The sequence below is a fragment of the Panthera pardus genome, unplaced genomic scaffold (assembly GCF_024362965.1).
Source record: "Panthera pardus isolate Hobbes unplaced genomic scaffold, ASM2436296v1 HiC_scaffold_10, whole genome shotgun sequence".
Lineage (NCBI taxonomy): Eukaryota > Metazoa > Chordata > Mammalia > Carnivora > Felidae > Panthera > Panthera pardus.
Genome location: NW_026526655.1, coordinates 24,300,979 through 24,322,304, shown reverse-complemented (window position 1 = coordinate 24,322,304; position 21,326 = coordinate 24,300,979). Strand labels below are relative to the sequence as shown.

Genomic DNA, 21,326 nt, shown 5'->3' with positions numbered 1-21,326 from the left:
TGTAGTAAAAAGTAGTCTGTGAAATTCCCCCTTGTTAGCATAAGAGTAACTACAATCCAAGGTCGTTCTTTTCTTTCATTCTCTTCTTTCTTCTGCTCTCTCCAGCCATGGAAATAGAGCTCAGTTATTTCTGCATGGATGCAAGGTGAATGAGGCTGTCGCTTCTCCTTGCAGTGCTATTTATTACAGGTCACTGACAGAATACAGCTATTTTTTAAATGAAAAAAAAAAAGTTCTATAGCATTATCTCACTTACTCGGATATTGGAAAGGAATGTGCAGGGTGTTATTTATTTATACAGAAATCTGCCAACCAAGAGGCATCATCTTGCTTTGAAGGGCCTCCTGCTGGCAAACTGAACAAACCTGTTATTATAAGAATTAAAACACTGCACACTGTATGAAAGAAAATATAACACAATCCTACAGTGTGGAGCTGTTTCAATTTTCAACCTATAAAAATACATTAATACATTACTCCGATAAGAAAAAACTTAGGAAAGAAACCTTCAAAATGTATTACTAACTGGGAGTATCTTATGTAGTTTTCATTGCTCTCAGTGTGTGTGTGTGTGTGTGTGTGTGTGTGTGTGTGTGTGTGTGTGTGTATTGTGTGTGTATATATATCTAACTAGTTGCAAATATCTATGTAGTTTTCAATTTCTCATTGTGTATACACACACACACACACACACACACACATACACACACACAATTTGTTTAATGAATAGATTTGGTAACAATATCACTGGGGAGTTTTGACCACAAATCAGTCTAATTGTAACAATAAATTAATTGACAAGGAATTGATTTTCTAGATTAGCACATCTCAGTTTACAGGTTTCAAGGAACAGAGAGAATCCATGCCTAGAAAAATAATCTGAGAAAACATTCTCATCATTGTCACTGATCACAACCATAGATATGGCACCACTTTGTTCTTCCTCCATAACGCCCTCACTGCAAATTCTATTCAAGAATGAATGTTATTTCTCAATTACAAATTATATAATTTCATCTCAGAGTTTCCCAAGACCCACCTAAAAATCTCAGGAAATAACTGGGCATTTAATAGTGTCACGGCTATTAAATATATTTCAACATTTGCATACCTGTAAAAACTACAGAGCGTAACCATAATGCACTAAGAGAATTGCAGCGATCCATGAAACCACGACGAATCAAAATATTTGTATTAAAATAAACCATTTCTGGCACTATAAGTCCCTGCTAGGTACAATTTTGATCCTTGTTGTGAAAGACAACTTTGGCAATCCACTTAGACTTAATTTCTAAATAGTTTAGAGAATAGAGAGCTCAAATTGTTACCTGAACTTTTTCATAGTTGAAACAGAGGAAAAGGAGGGAGAACTGGTAAAAAAGGAATAATGACTGCTGAGGTAATATCTGCTAGGCCAGCCTCTAACTCTACATCAGACTCTTACTGGAGAAACAGTGATTAGGGGAGACAGTGCGGGGTAAATGTGAGGTCTCAGGACATGAATAGTTGCATGTCAGGCAATAATCCTAGAGAAGATATCTTTCACAAGTCCTGGGACTATTCCAAATGGGGATCACAGTCAAAGGGACAGCTGTTTATAACCTCTTCTGAAAATAGTTATTTGGGACCTACCAGTGCCGCCATTCTTGTGTGCTCCCAGAATCATATGCACTGATATTCCTCCTCAAGACTTCTAGTGAAGAAGAATGAAAAACCTATGAAACCTACATTGCTTTTCTAGACTTTATTCTCAAAGTGCTTGCTGTCTTTCTTCTTAGCAGTAGAATGTATTACAGATCATTCATTTCTATTTTTTTAGAAGTACAATAAATTCTAATTGGAATAATTGAAAATATTAGAAATGTGAGAAATATGATTTAATCTATGAGTTACAAGGAACCTGGTGTGACATAAATATAACAAAATTTTAATCACATAATATATACAACTTTCCAACTCTCTTTTCAGAAAAAAATTGCAAATCATCATGTTCTTTTTCAGGAATGTAATGATGGTGATGGTGGCCTTGATAATATTAAAGTTATTGCATTAAATGATAAAGGGTAAACAGAATGGCTATTTGAAATTGGCCTCACTAAAATCTGAGGAAAATAATTCATTAAAAATCAAATTTCTGCTTATACTCATTTCAGGCAGATATTTCCATAGACAATCCACTTTAGTATACTTGCAAAAACTAAGAGTACGAAGTGATTTGAAATAAAATTAAACAACATCAAAGTTAAAAATCCAAAGTGCTACACACAGATACATATCAAATACAGACTACATATCAAATCACTATAGAAGGAAACAAGTGACACAGTTAAGCATCTTTGTAAATCCCTCTCAGTGTACAAGCTGGTAAGAGAAATCTGTGGTAGGGGCTAGGGTAGGATGTTAATTGACTCCTAAACACAGGGAATCCTAACAAATTCCATTGTATTTTAAAACTATAATGATGAGGTTTAAATAAGAAAGTCAAAATTAATAACAAAACTAAGAACTCTTTTTAATGGAAAAGGCGCTCTCTAGACTGGTTCTTAAGTAGGATATTGACTGGCAGTGAAAGATTAAGACTGCTTTGTAAGAACAGAATGAGTTGGTTCCTGATTCATGGATGCAATTAGAACCACTCAGGGGTGGCAGACAATAGGATCTAAAACGAAAGCCAGCATGGAGATAAAGGAAGGAGAGACTGGCTGAATGTTATGTGGTGGTCATTTGATTTCTAGCACTCTAATTTACCCTGTTCAATATCGCTGCTTCTCTCATAAACTCAGCACATCGTCTTTAAAAAACAAACAAACAAACAAAAAAACCTCAAGGCCCGGATATTAATTACTCTCATTTCTATCACCTCACCACCTTCATGGTAGAATAGGACTAATCCAAATTACACCACCTAATACCTGGTTAAGGGTTACCATAGTAACTATACTACCATTTATGAAATGCATTGATGGAGTCTAATCTGCTCATAGTATCTTTATTTAAAATATATCAGGACATCTTAATTGGGTAAATATATTTTAAATTATTTGTGTTCAAATGTGCAGATAACACTTGTCCTCTGAATTTGTGCTCAACCATAGATTAAAGAGAATGTCATATTAATGACAGATCATAACAAAATCAATGGGGGAAAATCAGTGATGCTGGCTTGGATTATGGTTTGTTGTTCCAGTTTACTGGTTTGCATTCAAATAAAAAGTATAGTTGTAGCTATAAACTTGATCACAGTGAAAGTCAACACCTGTACCTAACAAACACATTTAAAATTTAAGAAGAAATTGACATGTGGCAATTATTTTGTTGGGTTACTATTTCACATGTAATTTTTTTAGTAATTCAACTGCTATGTTAAAAGGGTCTTTATTTCAAGGGTATATACAACACATACTTAGTGTGTCCCAGAATCATACATCCCTACTTCCCATATTATTCTGAAGCACCACCTATTAGCTGAATAACATAACATCTAATGGAGCTTATAAACCAAATTTCTACCTCCCTCTCACTCTAAAGGTAATAGCATAAATAAAAATAATTATTTACTTTTATTTTTCTGTCAAAATGGGTAATTCACAGCATCCTTGAGTTTCCAGATGGGTAAATAGGAGAGATAAGTATTCTCCTGATTGAACTCACTGGCTGTGGGAATAGTGAGATTATTGCAAGAAAGCAAGCAGTAAATTTTAGAAGACTAAAACTGCCCTTCTCAATAACAATGTTTTTTTCTCAGCATGTAAGGTTTTGAGATATTCCAGTGTTAATCAGTGAGTGAGTGCTATTAACATAGCCCTGTGAATTAAACACAGGGCTATGTCATATGTCATATATATGATGACATATATAGTCTTTACCTGATTCCTTAATTATCCAAATAAATGTGTCCAAATTACAACAGAGGAGAACATTAAATCATCAAAACTTACACATTTTCTTTTACGTGACAAAAATCTGTTCAGTATCTGTATATAGATCTTGAAGATTTTGCTCTAGCCTGCAGAATTTTTTTCCAAAAATATATTCAGTCATACATTATATTAGTTGTGCCCTATCTTGAAAAGTTTAAATGCCTATAAAATGTAACATAAAAAGTTATCTCATGAATTTGATTAAAAACCATTTTCTCTTGAAAGCGCTTTAAAAAACAATGAGGATGAAAGAACAGAGGATCTGAGTTAGCCAGGTAAACATAAATCTTCAGAACAAAACTGTCTCTGTAAGCTTCTTTTTTTTAACACCAAAACTATAAGAACAGAATATGAAGGAAAAATGATTTGAGAAAACGGCCCCTCAGAGAGTCAGATTCTTTCCTGAAAAGTCTGTTTATGGTACTTATGCATGTCCGAGTATACAATGATTTTGCAAAGCAATACTGCATCACTTGTTTTTGTAAACAATGGCAGAGAATTCAAATCAAATTTTGAGAAAGTTTCAGACAGTCCATTGTCTTCCCATATTTAACATTTTGTAAGTTTCAATTCATGATGCTTTCATTTTGTTTTGCTTTTAACTACCTTACATATCATTGTACTACCAATACCACAATAGTATACATAATAGAGTTAACATTTATTGAGCATTTACTATATGGTTGGTACTGTTTTAAAAGTACTATCTCATTTAATCCTCACAACTATGAGGTTGATATTAGTATTATAATTTCAGATAAAAACACTGAAGCTTAAAAAGTTCAAATAAATAACCCATCTTTACACAGTTAGGATTCAAACCTGACCTATTTAATTCTTAAGTCCCTCTACCAAACCTCTGCTTTGACTCTTCACGAAATTTTACTTCATATTATCATTTCTAAAAGTGACTAAACTGGTTACTCTATTTGAAATATTGTAAGTTTACTTACTTACTTAATTATGTGACAATACTAGAAATTATAATGTGCCAATAGAAAAGTAGCATATGTTGTTAATATACTTGATCCTGTTTCGAAGTCTGGCATATTCACAAATACACTTAGTTATTAATAACTATTATGGACATCAAATAAAATAATTGTAAATGACCTAAAATAGTTAATAAACTAATCCATACTGTCAAGATCCTTCTTAGAGGTTTTACTTTCACATATAAAATATTGATATTTGGACCATGTGAAAATAATAAGTGCTTAGGCATCACAGATCTTCCACCTGCACAGTCGTGTGTCACTTGGTAAACTACTTAATATCTCTAATCTTTTGTTTCTTTGCCAGTAAAATGAGGACAGTAGTGTCCATGTTGTAAAGATTAGATGAGATATTGTATGAGACTCACTTAGCATACTTCCTGACATATAACCCTTCAATAAAAATTAGATATAATGATTCCTTGGCTTTTTACCAATGAGGAGTTAATTGTGTTTTAAAAAAATATATACCAATTAAAAAAAACACACTAAATTGTGAAAAGAGAACAGTAAAATGTTGGACAGCTTGAGTTGGAGACACTATGGTATATCCAAGTAAAGATAGTAGGCAATAACAACTGGAGCTGCTAGAGAGACATAAGAGCTCAGAATAATCTACATAGTGGAGAAACAGGGAAGGGAATCAAGAAACTAAGAAGTAATTAAGAGGACCATGGTTAGATGAGCGCTAAAGAAAAACTTATTTTTTGTTGAGTAGGTTGTCTTCGCTGTCTCTTTAAAAATAGGTAACCAAAATCTAAGTCTAACACATTTTCAATCATATTCAAGTGTATTCTTAGAATATTGCCTATGCTGAAAAGTAGGTTTGTGATCTTGGCCAATTATGTAATGAGTCTCGGTTTCCTTATCTACAAAATGGGCTTAATACCACCCACTGTGCAACTTTTAGGGAACACTGAAAATAACGCATGAAGAGTGCCAACGATCATAGTGCTTGGTACAGAGGGGCCATTAAAATAGATACAGGCTGCTGGTAGTGAAGAGAGGTGGTACATCAGAACAATGTAAGGCAAAAGGTAGTATATGACAGGAATGCAGTTTTCATATCAGGAACGCCTAAAAGAATGTTAAAAGAATGGCACAAAAGAAAAAAGTGAAAATTGTATTTAGCATGTGCCTTACAGCGTAGATCCAAAAGAATAAAAGAGATTGAAATGTCAAAGGCCCTGAAGTGAAATATTTCCGAAGCTAATAAAGATCTATTTTATTTGTAATTAAGTGAAGCATGCACATGTAACTTCACCTTTTTACTTCCTTTTGATTTTCAATCCCTTTAGAAAAGTGCTTATCTTTTTCTATTTCTCAACTGGAGGTACTGTCCACTCACAACTGGAGGTGCAGATTTCTAACTTCCTGCTCTGCCTATGCCCCCACCTGCTTATGTATTTCTCCCTCTGGTCTTAAAGTTAGACACAGTGTTACAAATACCTGCTGGCATAAACCCAGGAGCACAATGAAATATATAATTGTAAGCTTGTAAACTTTTATTCTGCATTGTGCAAGTTTTAAATTGAGAATTATTTGTGATAGTACATTGGTTAGAGGTGTAAATATCTAATATAGAGGCTGTTGAATAAAAATAAAAGCAAAATATCTTTTATATAAGAAAATCAATCTTTAAAAGACCCTTCACAAATCCACCCATCTATGAAGGGTAGGTAGGATGGTGAAAAGCATTTCAGTGGGACTCCTGACCAAAGGGACATGACATGAAGTTTGGGTTTCAGTGGCTCCATTCTTCAGAGACCAGAAAAGGATATATGGGCTGGGTGTGCTTGTAATAGACACTACGGGTAGAAAGGGCCCTCAAAAGTCACTGAACCCAAACCCCACCCCCTATATCACTGACCAGTTGTTCCTCAGCTGCCTCATTCATTCCTTATCATACAAGGTTACATGAGAGCTTACCACCCCTCACATGAAGGAACTCACTACTTCCCAGGATAGACCATCCCAACATTGGGAAGCTCTAACTGTGAGAAACTCCTTGATGGTGTTCAGTCGAAATCTGACGCCTTACAATTTCAAACAGCTGTTAATGTTTCTGTTCTCCAAGGCTACACAGCACAGTGTTAATCCCTGTTCTATGTAACAGCCCTCTAACTTTTAAAGATGATTATCATGACCCCTTCCCAAGCCTCCTCGTTTCCATACTTGGCATCTCCCTCTTTCTTTAATCTTTTTACAAGGGAAATGGTAATCCATTATTCTCTTGCAATACAGTTTTTTCTTTGCAAGAAGTAAATAAATCACATATCAAAATCTAAGTTACCAAGAGTACCATAGTTAAATTGATACTCACAATTTCTTTCATGATATTACCTTTTAATTGTGTAAGTAAAAAATTTTAAATTGGATGTTTTCTTCTCCTTATCCACCAGAAATGAAGAGAGTATGTGTGGTGCCACCAAGGAACTTGCAACCATGTCTTAAGTGACTTAATGAATGCACAGGACAGATGACACATTTCCAGAAAACTACTCATTCTAATTAATAATATAAGCATGTAATATGGTTAATACCACATAAATTATGGCAATCACAAATACGAATTGCTGAAATTCTTCAGTACCCCAATTTATAGACACATATGCCATATCGCCATCCACATCTATTCTCACAAAAATTCATAGTACTCATTTTATTTTAGTCCTTTGGCCTGCCTCCCTTATGTGATCTTCTCCTAGGTTAACTCAATATGTGGACAAGTGGCATCCTGTCTATCATTTTTAAGCCATTTCTTATCAAACTTCAAGTCAAATAAGAAAGTACCTATTTCATTATATGCTTAACTTGGAAACATGCCTCCTTCAAACTGGCTAATACTTAATTGTGGCAAAGTTAGTATGACAATATTCATATACTATTATTTTAAAATACTTACAGCAATGTTTTTATAATATATACAGGTAATGTTAAAAGTATTTAGTGACACTAATACAAAAGCACATCAGAATGGATCACAGCATTGCTAGAAGAGAGATTTGAAGGGAAGGTCTGTTATTGTGCCAGGTATTAATTCTTTAGTTCATCTGGGATAGTCTAAAGAAGGGGAGCTGGGAGAGGGGTGGATCTGGGAAATCCAATCAAGTAAGAATGTATTTTAATATTTTAACAATTAGCAAATTCTAAGGAATAGAGCATTTGAATAATAGTCCTAGTAATGACACTCTGTTGCTCATACTCTTAAAGGACACAAGTCTATACAGAATTTTGAAAATGCCAAACAAAAGTCTCCACATTCTTAGTAGAAATCAAGAATAAACATTAAAGTTATTTTTCATAAATGTGAGTAGGAAACATTGAAAAGCATTTGATCTTGACTTGGTATGAAATCAAAGATGTCTTTAGTTTAAAACCTTCATGTGCTATATCAGCACATATACAATTACTACAGACTTTAATCAAGAGAGAAGCTGTCTGAAAAAAATTAACCTTGAAATAACCACTGGAAATATGATGAGATGAACAATTCATGAATATGAGAATTATTCTCTATAGTGAGCTTGATTATGGAGAATGTAGTCTTGAACCATGACAAAGCTCTAGCAGATATATAAATAACATTATAACCTTCAAATACCTTATAATTCACCTATGTGAGAAAAGACTTTTAGAAATGCTGTTGGAGAGTCCCAAAATAAGGATATTATTATACAAACACCTGGATTTTCCTAGAATCATGTTTCCATCAAATGTTACATATTTTGTGACATTTTTTTCATATATGCTAGCCTCATTCAGAAATTTCACTAAAATGTATTCTTTTGCATGATGGCACTTTTTTTTTTTTTTTTTACAAAGACCAAAGTTTGGGTTTCTTGTTTGTTTTGTTTTATAATGACTTCCTGATAATTACCATGGATCCTATCCTGTTGGCTTATCTGAATGACTAGTTCGAGAATGATTCTCATCCAGATTCAAATCACAAAATTACTATAAAATAACGGGACTTACAATTCCTTCATATGCAGTCAAAATCCTTGAATACCCACTATATATTTACCATATACTCACTATATATGCCCTTGAAATAGATATTTTAGATGTTTTGATATATTTTATTCTTTTCAGACCTGGAACAATTGAAACATTTTTGTTTCTCCTTTTTTTTTTTTTTTTTCACTTGTACATCTACCCTCACGGTGCTCCTTCTGCCAGTGAGAAATATGGTACTTACAGAAATTTATTTTTATAGAGCCTATAAATATTGAGTGAAAGCTGTTAAAACTGTGTGAGACAAACTTCATCTGCACCTTTCAAAGAGTGACTGAATCAGTTTGTAGGAGTGAAATAGCATGTATCAGATCTAAATTTGCCAAACAAAATTAGCTGCATGCCATTGTTTGTCTTATCTCCTTCTCTGGCTCATGGTGTGCTAATTCTGGCCACAAGCAATACAGTAAGCACAGAAATAACGAATGCCCCTTTAACTAACAGTTGCATAAAATGTTTTGTCTAGTTCAATTTATCTCAAACCTTTTTATACTTTCAAATTTCATCCTGTACTTTAAAAAAAGAAAAAAAAAGGGGGAAAAAAAGGCCACTAAAGAATGATATTAGAATACCAATCACTTCAGTTTCCGTTAATTCTAAGTACACTTTTAAAAGCTTCGATATATCACCAGGGATAATGGGGCTGCTAAATTTGAAGTTTAAACAACTGGGAAATATTATTAACTGTTCAGTTGATATTTTTACATAGTAAAAGTGTAACTTGAAATACCAATCCTGTGATTGTTACTTAAATGTGTTAATATATTAGTTAAATATTACCATATATCTGAACTGAGTACTGATTTTAATTTAGATGCATTGTTTCATTCACAGCTAGTAATAATGTCTACTATAGTTAAAATGACTACATTTAACTTAGCTAGAGGGTAAAAGTCAAAGACAGATTTTTATCCATGCTAAATAACAAATGACTAACAATTCAATGAGCTATATATTTCAAGGGGTAGGGACTTAACAATACAGTTTTTACATTCCAAAACTGCAAGATTTCTTCAAGTCACACCCACCTATTATAAACTACAGAGCTGTCTAAGAGATAGTATTACATGACCCATATTCAAAAATACGTTATCAGGAAAATATATATATACCTGGATTTGGCATGGTCATAGTTAGAGAAAAATATTCTAAAAGTACCTCTGTGTAGTGCATATGTAGTACATATATCCACGTAGTACATACATCAGCCAAAGACATACTTTAGTGCCTTACAGTATGATTTTGCTCCATATGACTTTTTTTTCCCTGAAGCAATGTATTCTTCTATATTAACAGTGGAATACCAACTACATACAGTAGGGAAAAAAACAACTAAAAATTACACAATGATACTCAAAATTCTTCGTAAATAGGAAACAATGTTACTTCATAAAATATATAATTTTCAAACATAGGCAGATTTACCACAAAGTTTTGTGGGTTTTTTAAGGCTTTTGATTCAGAGCCCCTCTATGGCATTGGTGCATTCCAAGGCTCTGTTCCTAATTTGTATTTTATTTCTGAATCGTTTTTAAAGCAGTTCCCAAAATTGTGTAAGTACAGGAAATAAAACCTTAGATATACCCCTGCTTTGAAGTCTTTTTCAAGAAGACAAAGCTACCACGATAGTTTCTTTTAATATACTAAATACAAAGAACTCTGGAGAGAATACAATGGAGGAGGAGAAATACAATGTCACCTACAGGAGGACACCTTAAATGATAGATTTATTGGACAAGTTTCTTCACATGGCTACAGGAAAAGCAAAAAGCTGTTGACCTGGAGGCAGAAGAATTAGGTGTACTAAGCATCTCTTTCCCACACAGTGGGACAAGTGAAGGAGCAATACCTTTGAGAGGCATCCCTAGCTTCTGTCAATCAAGCAGAAGGCAGAGCCAGCTGGTTCTCAGGACAGGGCAGGCATGTAACTGTACCAGACTAATGCAACAACCAGGCTTCACTCTCACATACCACCTGTTTATATCTCTGTTTCCTCATAGTAGGAACAATAATCCCTGACTCAAACTCTCTTCTCATTAAGCTTGCAGGAAAAACAATCTAGAAAGTTCCAAAAGCATTCAGACAGAAGTGCTAATGTCTCTATGCCCAATTCTCTCATTAAGAGATTATTCTTTAGACAGGTAACTTTGAAAGTTACATTAACTCTTCAAGCTATTATAAACTAAAGTAAAATTAGAATACTGCAGTGACCTAGACAGGGTGACTTTCTTAGAATCTTGTAATTGGAGAAGAAATGTCTGGAAGAGCATCTTCCACTCACAGAATTTGACTCAATAGAGACTATAATCATTTCACTAATTTTCAGAAGGCAGAATGGATCATCAAAAAGAGCAGCTTAAGAGAATCCCAACCACCTCTCATTCAGTTATGCGGCAAGTGCTTTCTTAAAAGAACACTTTTAAATGGTAGGCATATGTCTAGTTGTCTATTTTAAGATACTAAGAAATCTCAGTTATAAGAAAGTTGTATTATCACATATATCTATGAATAGAAAATACTGCATTCTGTCTGGAACCATTTTTTCATGAAATGCTTATCAGCATCTCTCTGGAGGGAAATATGTCTCCCAAATGTTTGGAAAATCACTTAATAACATATTTTTTATATTCTGTTTTATTGGCCTCATCTATCTTTCTTTAAAATAAAGGAGAAAGTTGGCATCCTAAGCTTCTTATATGCTCTCCTGTTCCTAATACTGTCCTGAAATACTTTGATGGATCGGTACATGCTTATTTCTTAAAAAGTTATTAAAAATTTCAAATGGGAGATAAGAAATAACAATGTGATGGCACATAAAAATAGTGGACTATAAAAACAGTTACATGTTTAAGAATGGTATTCACATATATTTAACTCACCAAAAATAAAACCAACAGAAATACTTTGTACCATATTATGAGCAGACTCTAAAAATGGGAATGGGGACAAATGAAATATTCTTGGAAACAATCCATTGAAAGAAATACCCTAGGAAGCTCGAGAAAGCTACTAAAGAAATTCCCAGGGTAAACACGCCTAATATCTATTATTAAGAATTCTATAATTATGTTTATAGAACAGCTTACTTTGTGCATTATATGGCTTAATTACAAATAATAGCCATCCATGAATGAGCTGAAAATTGTTTCAGCAAATGTATGTTATTTTTTCATTTAAAAAATATTTTTAAAGAGCTTACTATATATATGGCACTGCATTAGTTTCAGCAGGGGATAAAAACTCTTGCTCTTAAAAAGCTAAAACTGTAATATGGTTTAAGATTAAGTGCCAAATTAAGCAACAGAGATAAGGATTATAGACTAATCAATGAGAAAAGATGTAATGAAGAGCTATGATAGAATGTAGAATTGAAAAGATTCAACAGTTTGAACAGGCAGAGGCACCAAATGAACCAATTCAAGAGAAGGGGGTAAGAAAAAGCAGAGACAACAAGCAAGGTTATCGTTATGGAATACTGACTAGATCAGCATGGTTCTTAGAATCCATCATAAGAATACTCAAGAATGGATGTTTACAAATCTGAACACTATTTTAGTAGGCTTTGAACTTTACAGTGGGAGTCCATTGAAGGCTTCTGAATAGAAAGTAGGATAATAAAAGTATTGTATTACAAATGGTCATCTGGCAATGATAAGAAGAAAGTGTTAAAGATAAGAGGACATTGAACAAGGGGACCAGCGCAGCGGACCTTGCAATAGCCCTGCTATGAGGTTTTTAAAGATTAGGTGGGGTCAATAAAAATCTCAGGGAATAAATTTTGAGCTATATAATCTATATAAAGCTATATAATCAAATTCCCGTTTTAAAAAAGTGTCTAACTGCTTTAGTTCTAGATAAAATGATAGGACAAAAGGAATTCCTGAAAACAAAAGTGTGTGACTAAAAGACATACTGTTTCTGTTTTATTTTTATTTGGTTTTCATAGGTCTCTGTAGAAAGGAACTCATATTCTCATATTCTCTAAGCCCATGGGGAAGAACAGAAAATAATGACAAAGACAGATTTTAATAAAAGGAGAGTTCACCTATACAGCAAAATAGTCACTACCATCCATGACCCCATGACTAGTAGGCATTCCCCTACTAGTGATGGTGACCCATCCTGAAATACAGAATTGTACAACTTATTAATCAAGGTATAACCATACTAGATATAGTCACAGAACCTGGAGAATCTATTGCCAGTTTTTTTTTTTTTTGTTTTTGTTTTTTTAGTCCTAACAAGCCTAGCCATGAGATAATCCTTAGCAGATCAAAGAAGATGCACCTATTTAAAGCAGGTTTATAATACCTACTTGTATCCTAAAGGCTTAAAACCTGAATGTCCACCCATGCTGGTATATGTATATGGTAACAGTCAGATGAGTAGTAAAAATTTAGGTGAAACTTACTATTTACAAATCTGATATTTCTGGGAAACAAACAAGTGTTTATTGTACCATTCAGTGTCTTCTCTTTAAACACCTTTAGGCTGTATTTCAAATGAAATATATGTAAACGTTCATACAGCCTTGATACCTATTACTCTAATTCCCTAGAGTCAGAAACTGAGTCTTGCATATTCTTACTGGTGTTTAGTATGCTTCACTAACCCCTACAATATTGGAAATAACGTGATTAACAGTAATGACCCTGAGCTATGTCTCAGGGGAGAGGTTTAATGATGTTACACAGGAAGTTTCATGGTGCGTCTATGTTAATGTTTTACAGGGGGTCCATTTTCATCTCAAATTCCTAACAGGAATTGACTCTTCCTGCCAAAATAAGTTTCTAATTTCCCTTCTGTCACTATGGCCCAGGAGAATGCTGATTATGTCCCAGGAAGCACTGACCCTTGAGGGAAGACAGAGACAACCAGAAAGAGTTAAGCTTAAATCAACAAAACAGCAAAGTAACAAGGCCCACAGGCAGGATCTTACAGAAGGCAACTAGAGGGAGGCAAATTGTCACAGAAATACATTTATAAAGCCTTAGTACTTAAAGCACAGCTTATATACTTGTTCAAAGAATATAACTAATCTTAGTAGGGGTCCGAAGAAAGAAGGCAGCCCAACAAAGACAGTGGAAAAGAAAAAGAACCTTAGTCCAAGGATGGCCCTGGAAGAATCTGAAATACTTCCACAGATTTGCTGGTTAAGGGTCCCCACCAATTAAATGGTGATGAAGAGCCTATTGTTTAGTCTTTGTAAGTCATTTTATTTAAGCATGTATATTGCTTAATACAGAATAGAGACATAACCATTCTCTACTTGCTGGTCATCTTCATAAAGTCCCAGGGAAAAGAATATCTTGTATACAGATACAAGTGTGGACTACTCTTATTTAACTTTCAGAGTCAAAATTCTATGGATAGGTCTCATCAGATCCTTGTACAAATCCTCTTACAGAACTATGTTTTAACAAAGTTGTTCTATTTTTTTTTTTAATCTTAATGTGTGGCAAGCTACAAATGCAATCAATGATTACTTCCTAAATATAAATTAAAGATGCTGATGATCCCACAGTCTTCCCCTTGAAAGGAACTTCACAGTATGGTAGTTAGGCTTATGGTTCCAATCCATTTGCTTTCATTTCAATTTTGCAATTCCCTTCTAAAGCAACACAACTTTGTATTTGCTTATTCCTTTTTCTAAGTGTCTGCAAACTTCTCGAGTACTACATGTGTTAAGGAAAAATGATACTGGTGTCAGAAGCTGCCAACCAACTTATATCATCTCACTTCTCTGTGCTTCTAGTTTTTTCTTCACTTAAAAAAAATGATAGGACTGCACTAGATCAGTAGTTTCTAAACAGTGCTAGATTTCTGTGAAGCAAGCACAGGAGAGTAGAGGCAAGAATGGAAAGAAAGTGGGGGAGTGACAAAGTCAAGGACAAAGCTGGCATCCAGCTGCAGCTTTAACAAAAGCAGCCCTCCTTTTCCCCTTTTACCTGTTTTTAGATACCAGGGCTACAACACATGAATTCACTTGAAAAGAAGTCCACTAAACAAAATTAATTAAAAACCAAAGGATTTCTCTTTATAAAAAATCTAAACACCATTTTTCTAACTGAATCATGCTAAAAATTCAAGATGTGAAGCATTTACGTATCACTCTAGCTATACTAAGAGAGACAGAGGAAATGGAGACACAGAGCAGGAAGTCTAACCCAAGATCACATAGAAAATGATTGTGTGACCAGAATCCGATTCTTCTAACTTTCATTCTGGTGCTTTATTCTGTATCATCACACAATAGCAGGGCTGCTGTGCCACTGCCCACAGCTCAAGTGTGCACCATTCCCATTCAATTCTATGTGGCTGCTGCCCCCTGGATTTGTGCAAAGCAACGGGCCTGCAGAGCAATCACTCAAAATGAAAACAACTGTAAAACAATTACTGTATGTTCAAAAAAAAAAAAAAAAACACTTTACAAATAGGCCCCATATATTTCACCTCTATGTCATAAAAGTGAGACAGTTCTCTTCCCTCTTAAAAAATTAATACAAATAGAAACCACTAGTTTCAGTGTCAGTATGAAAACAAGAAAGTGACTTTAAAGCTTTTATTAAAGATTTGGAAAACAGGTCAATTTATTTAATAAACATGTCAGAATTATCAACAACCCAGGAGAGAAAAAGCCACACACAATGAAATCTAAAAAGATCACAGAGCAATTCTGAAAAGTAATATTTTTGGGAAACGGACTTCAAATACAAATGTTTTGGATTTAATAACCTCTTTATTTCATGAGGACAGGTGTTCTTATGGCAGACATAGTCTGCTGAAAGTTTACATTATGTTTATTTATATGTGTGTACACATTTTAAAATATATCAATTAACTGGACTGGAATATATCTCAGTATTATAAAAGACTTTAAAGCCATTTTTCAGAAACTGCTATACATTGGAGAAACAGAGTGTGTCACATGCATTTTCCCCCTCAGGCACAGGAGCCAAGTCACAAAGACATGGAGTGAGTTGCTCAAGGTATTAACAAGAAATGGGAGGAACCGCCATACAATGTAGAAATTTACAGTGGGTCTGATTTAAACCACCTAGCTGTGTCCTATGTCACACTTAACCACAAAATCAGCAGTTAATGTGTCCTTCAAATTACGTAAAACAGCTATGGTTCAGAACACATTGATCTAGGACCTTTTCATTAAACAATATTAAGAAAATTAAGAAACGGTCACTGTAAACTGTAAACTCCAGTCAACAACTGTGTTAGAAAGCTTGAAAGTAAGGTTTTACACAAACTTCCCAATAGTTAAAATAATTCAGAAAATGCATATTAAAGATGAAGTTTTGTTCCATATGGTCAAATATAACATAGAACATTCCTAAAATTATATAACCTGAAGAAAAGTTTATAATTAGATTCTACCCTGAATACATACTCAGATCATTGTAAAAGATAACAGTGGAGTATGTGTGACAATTTTTATAGAACCGCTATAGGCTTGAACATGTATAGGATAATTTTAATGTAAACACTAACATCTTTATAAAGCAGTATCACTCAAAGGGTGAAATCAGACAGCAAGTGCCAGCAAGTCTGCAAGTAACAGAATATCTTTTTGGATCATTTGCTTCATTTATGTTTTGGGCACTTACAAATTACACATAGATGTCCAACAGCAGCAGAACACTGTAAAATAAAGCAAAAACTTGTTGCTATTTTTAATATGTTAAATCTTCTTAATAACTGGCTTAAAATAATATAAGCATAACACCACTTCAAAGCATTATAATGTTTAAGGTACTCTAATTCAATTTATTGTCTAAAATGTGTACCTTACATAGTCATTCATCTCAAGGTGGCTATAATCACAAGGCTTCAGAGAATATTTAGAGAGACAATTCCTTGCATCCCTAGTATTTTTGAAATGGCAGTAGTCTACCTTCCTTCCTTGGTCAAGAGAAGAAAAGAGGCAAGAGATAGGGAAAAAGGGACTTCTCTATAGAAAGATCTGGCCTTGGAGTCAGGGTTTCTGAGATGTGCTAGTGATCTTGGATCGATGCCTTTTTATTTTCTTTCAGGAATAAATCTGCGCAATGGAATGGCTTGCAATTGTCCAGCCAACCAGCCATATCAGATTTATCAGAAAGAAAGAATGAAAACTGGCTCAGAGGACTCCTGCAGTGGCTGAGTGGCAGGTTGCTGGGAAAGGCACACACAGAAAAGAATACACTTAGTGGTGGAGGGGAATATATTCACATGTGTAAACTCAATAAATAATAAGATGTAAAGAAAGAATCTATAGTAATGGAAAGGGTGAATGCATAAGACATGATAAATAGTACTTCTATTTAAGAACTAAAGGGATGAAAGCTCATGAATACTAAATATTTGAGTCCACTCTAGGGAGGAAATATGATTTTTCCCTCAAATGAATGCAAACTCTAAAAATCAGCCAATTCAAACTTACTGTGTTCAGGTTAGTGTAAAAAATCCATAAATCTGTAAAGTGCATGCCCTGGTAAATATTCTAATCTAATTTCTTAATTAAAACACATTTCCAGTGACTAAATGAAAATATATATAAAGCAGTAAGTACTGATTTTCAAAAAAAAAAAAAATTGACTTTCTACGCATGAATAATTAAAATAAAAGCAGTTTGGTTTAAGAGGAAAAAAAATCAGAAAATGAGGAATCATGACACAACCAGTCATTCAATTTTATCGTAACAGTCCATAGGATAGTACTTTCAAGTGATTTGCAGTTATAATAGGTATAAATTTGTTTAGAACCATTCTGAAGAAAAAAATACCTCATCTAAAAAGATTCCTTTTACATACACTAGAATTTCAAAATTAAAACAGCGTACCCCATGGATGTGCTTACAGTAAACATGTGTAGGAAAGAAGATTGATGTTTTTGAAAATATATTTAATATCTTTTATCACCATTTATCTAAGTTTTGTTAACTTTTTTTATTCTCAAATGTGTATTAAAGAATCAACCCTAGGTTTGGAGATGTATCTTAAATATGTAGCAAAAAATGTATGTTATTTTATACAATGAAAAGCAGGACTAAGTTACTTGGAAATAAGAAATGGAAACTGAACTTGTCCATCCCACATCTACTGAGGTATGTAAGAGCATCACTTCACTACTATATATTGTATTTCAATTCAAAGGTGATGTTAGTTTTCAATCATACCAGGAAAACAGAAATTCTGAAATTACTCCTTTTGGTAGCGAAGGCTTTATAATGGTCATATAAAGGGCCTTTAGCTATAATAGTTTAGATAAAATGAGTTACTGGAAATGAGACGAAGTCCTTCAGATTTATCTAAAAACTGTCTTCTCTAAAGCAATAGAAGAAAACATACAAAAACAGGACCTCTTCCATTACAATTATTTTAATAAATATCTTAAATCTATACAACAGAATCCTTCCCCTACCCATATCTTTATTCTGTTCACATAGAGCAGTAAATAAGGTGCATTCCTTCTGCTTCTTAAGAAATTAGCATTTCAAAAATATGCCACTTTCCCCTGAACTCCAAGCGTGTCTAATAATGCGAGAAGCAGATTGTCTTCCCTCGTTTCCTTAATTTGTTTCATCTAAAAGCAATTCACTCAACATCTTGTCGCCCTCTGGCAGCTTAGTTTACTTATCCTCACTTAATTTCTCATTTGGACCAAAACAAACTCCTCCAAACTGCTACTGACTGCTAACCGCGAGAGGGGAGACACGCAGTATGTATTTACTTGGGAACATACAGCTTCACATACACAGCCTACTCCAGACAGTAACTTGGTTTTATAAAAGCACTATATTAAAACCAGCTGAACTTTCCTTGCGAGGTGTTGTTGCAGGATGGGGGTGGGGCAGGGAGAAAAAAAGAAGTCCCCGGGGCATTTTACAGTTTCCAGTGGATCACCTTAGCGTGGGTGTCACAATTATCCCAGGGATGCACCCGAGAGCTTTTTTTGTGTGCGGCCCTTTCATCTAGATCACTTTGTGTTTTGAACAAGCAAGGCTCGCCTTTGTGCCCCTAGAATTTCAAGTACAGAGTCACGCACGGAACAACAATGGCACGCTAATCCTCGCGCTCTAAATGGGCTCACTTGTGGGTCTGACAATTCGCGGGGGGGAAGCGAGAAGAGACCAGCGAGGGCGCGAGGCGGTGTCGCCTGAGACGAGGAAAAGGACAGCTGCAGAACTAATTTGGATTACATTCTTTGCAGAAATTCTGAAAAGGGCTTTTCGGCATAGCTCAACCCTGAGCCACACAGTTAATACCAAATTGCTGCGGACTCGGAGCCGGGTCCCCCAGCGGCTGAGGCTGAACCAGACAGCCCCCAGTAGGTTGCCTCGTAGAAATTCCTCTCCGCTAAGCCTGCCTGTCGGTCGGGCAACTGCTTTTGAATGGGTCAATGTGCATAATCAACCCATTGAGGGAAAATATGAAGGGACCTGGAGTGGGGAGGGAGATAAAAAGGGATGTATCTAAGACGCCGCTTGGAATCTCAAGTCCGTGTTGGTGTAATTCCGGAGGTGGCTGGAGCGCGGGACCTGGTATGCATGAAGAATTTCGGAGCATTTGGGAGGGTGCAAACGGCCGGTACAAACGGCGCACATTGGTGCCATTCGAAGGTCATTTTGAAAGGCTCGATGATTGTAACTTGTTATTTACTAGGCTAGGAGGGGTAGGCGGCAGCGGCGTAGGCGGAGCGGGAAAACTACAGCGCTGTTTTCTTGGTGAGGTCAGAAGGACACCCTCCGGGGCCTAAAGGTCTCCTACCGCCACTCCCGCGGGTTTTATCTTCTCTTCTCCAGCTGCCTCCCACGCTCCCGCGGCCAGCCCCGGATGGTCCCGGAAATCTCCCCCGCTCTCCAAAAAGCCCCCTTTGGCTGCATCTGACACCGGTCCTCCGTCCTTTCCCGTCCCACTTTCATCCACAGGAAACTCAAGTGTCAGAAACTTTGAGCAACCTCGCACTGCAGGTGCTGTCATTAGCCGTGCCCGCCGCGGTGCGCCAGCCCCACCCCGCAGCCTCTCGGGGGTCAATTAGCCTTCTGCCTGTCCAAGTACCTGGGGCTCGAGCGTTCCAGCTAACAGTGGCAGCGCAGTCGCGCCCGCCTCGGGTTAAATCAATTCACGCAACGGGTCGGCTCGGCTGCCGCGCCGGGCAGTAAACAGAGAAGTTGGAGGGACTCCGGCCAATCGCAAGTTGAACTACAGGAAGAACTCCTCCTGAAGCCAAACACAGCCACCGATGCGAAGGCCGGGCTCCCGGCTCAAGTATGTCAACCTCCCCCCACCCCCCGCCCTTTTTTTTAAAGAGGGCACGCAGGCATGCAAGCTCCCTCGAGTCTATGGGGCGAAGGCTCCGAGTCGCGGGCGTGGGAGGCCCAGAGTTCCGTGCACCCGCCGGAGGCGCGCCCTCCCGCCGCGCTCCAGCTGCCCCGGGCTGGGCTCAGGAGTCTGACCCCACAAGCTCCGGCGACCGGCCGGGGACGCAGCGGCCTCCGGCAGCACACACAGGTGCAAAGCTCTGCTCTCGGAGCTCCACTCCCCACAGTCCTCCCGCTCTCAAGAGGCCCAGCTGACACCGCCCGGGACCCCAGCTCTTCGGAAGCCCGGGCGGCGCGCGCTTCTTGGAAGCTTTCACTCTCCCCGGCCCGGACGGCGAGAGGACCGCCTCCTCTAACTCGGGAATTCTGTCTCCCACGTCCCGCACCACAGGCTGGACTAGAAGGGATCCCGCTTAGGCTGGGAGAAAACGCGCGAGAAAGAAAGAAGGGGGGTTAAGGAGAGAGAAAAAAGGGATAGGGGCGCAGAGTGGTAGTTCCTGATAAATAAAACGAAGGCACACAAAAAGGTTAAGTTTGGGGACAGAAAGGGGGGCGAACGAAAGCCCACGGAAGAGGCCCGGGTGGAGCGGTCCCTCCGTGCCTGGGAACCAGCGGGTCTCAGGTTCGCGGAAGGGGGCGAGGGAGCCACCCGACGCAGCCAAGGCGGCGGGAGCAGGTTCAACAACTGGAGCGCGAGAAGGAACCGCGCACGACCCACCTGACTGAGAAGCGTTGGGCTGGACGGTCCCCGCCGCCAGGAGAAGGCTCACCCAGACCCACAGTCCTGTCGCCAGCTTCATTTTTTGGAAGTCTCAGATCCCTTGCTGACCATTACATGTCCAAATGGCATATCCCCTTTCGGGCACGCGGAGGAGATCCCTCGGCCAGGCGCGCTTCGGGGCGCGAGGGGGACTGCCGCGCGACGTGCGCGGTGCACCGGCTCCGAGCACCGGCGCCCGAGTCCGCGCCGGCGGGTCCAGGGCCGGGGACCGGAGCAGGGGGTGAGGGTGCGCGCTTGTGTGGGAGTGTGCTCGAGTGTGTGCGCGTGGTGCTCCGGGCCGGACTGTGCAGCTATTTCCC

The 21,326-nt window shown here is 37.2% G+C and overlaps 1 protein-coding gene across 6 annotated transcripts in view; it reads right to left on the bottom strand.

The window, feature by feature from the left end:
- ERBB4 (erb-b2 receptor tyrosine kinase 4) overlaps nucleotides 1-21,078 on the bottom strand; it is a 1,139,239-nt gene extending 1,118,161 nt beyond the window's left edge. For all 6 annotated transcript variants that reach the window (XM_019446103.2, XM_019446105.2, XM_019446106.2 and 3 more), the window contains exon 1: nucleotides 20,965-21,078. In XM_019446103.2, coding sequence (XP_019301648.2) covers nucleotides 20,965-21,046 — 82 coding nt within the window. In that variant the 5' untranslated portion in view covers nucleotides 21,047-21,078. The remainder of the gene's footprint in view (nucleotides 1-20,964) is intronic.
- Nucleotides 21,079-21,326: the final 248 nt, after the last annotated feature.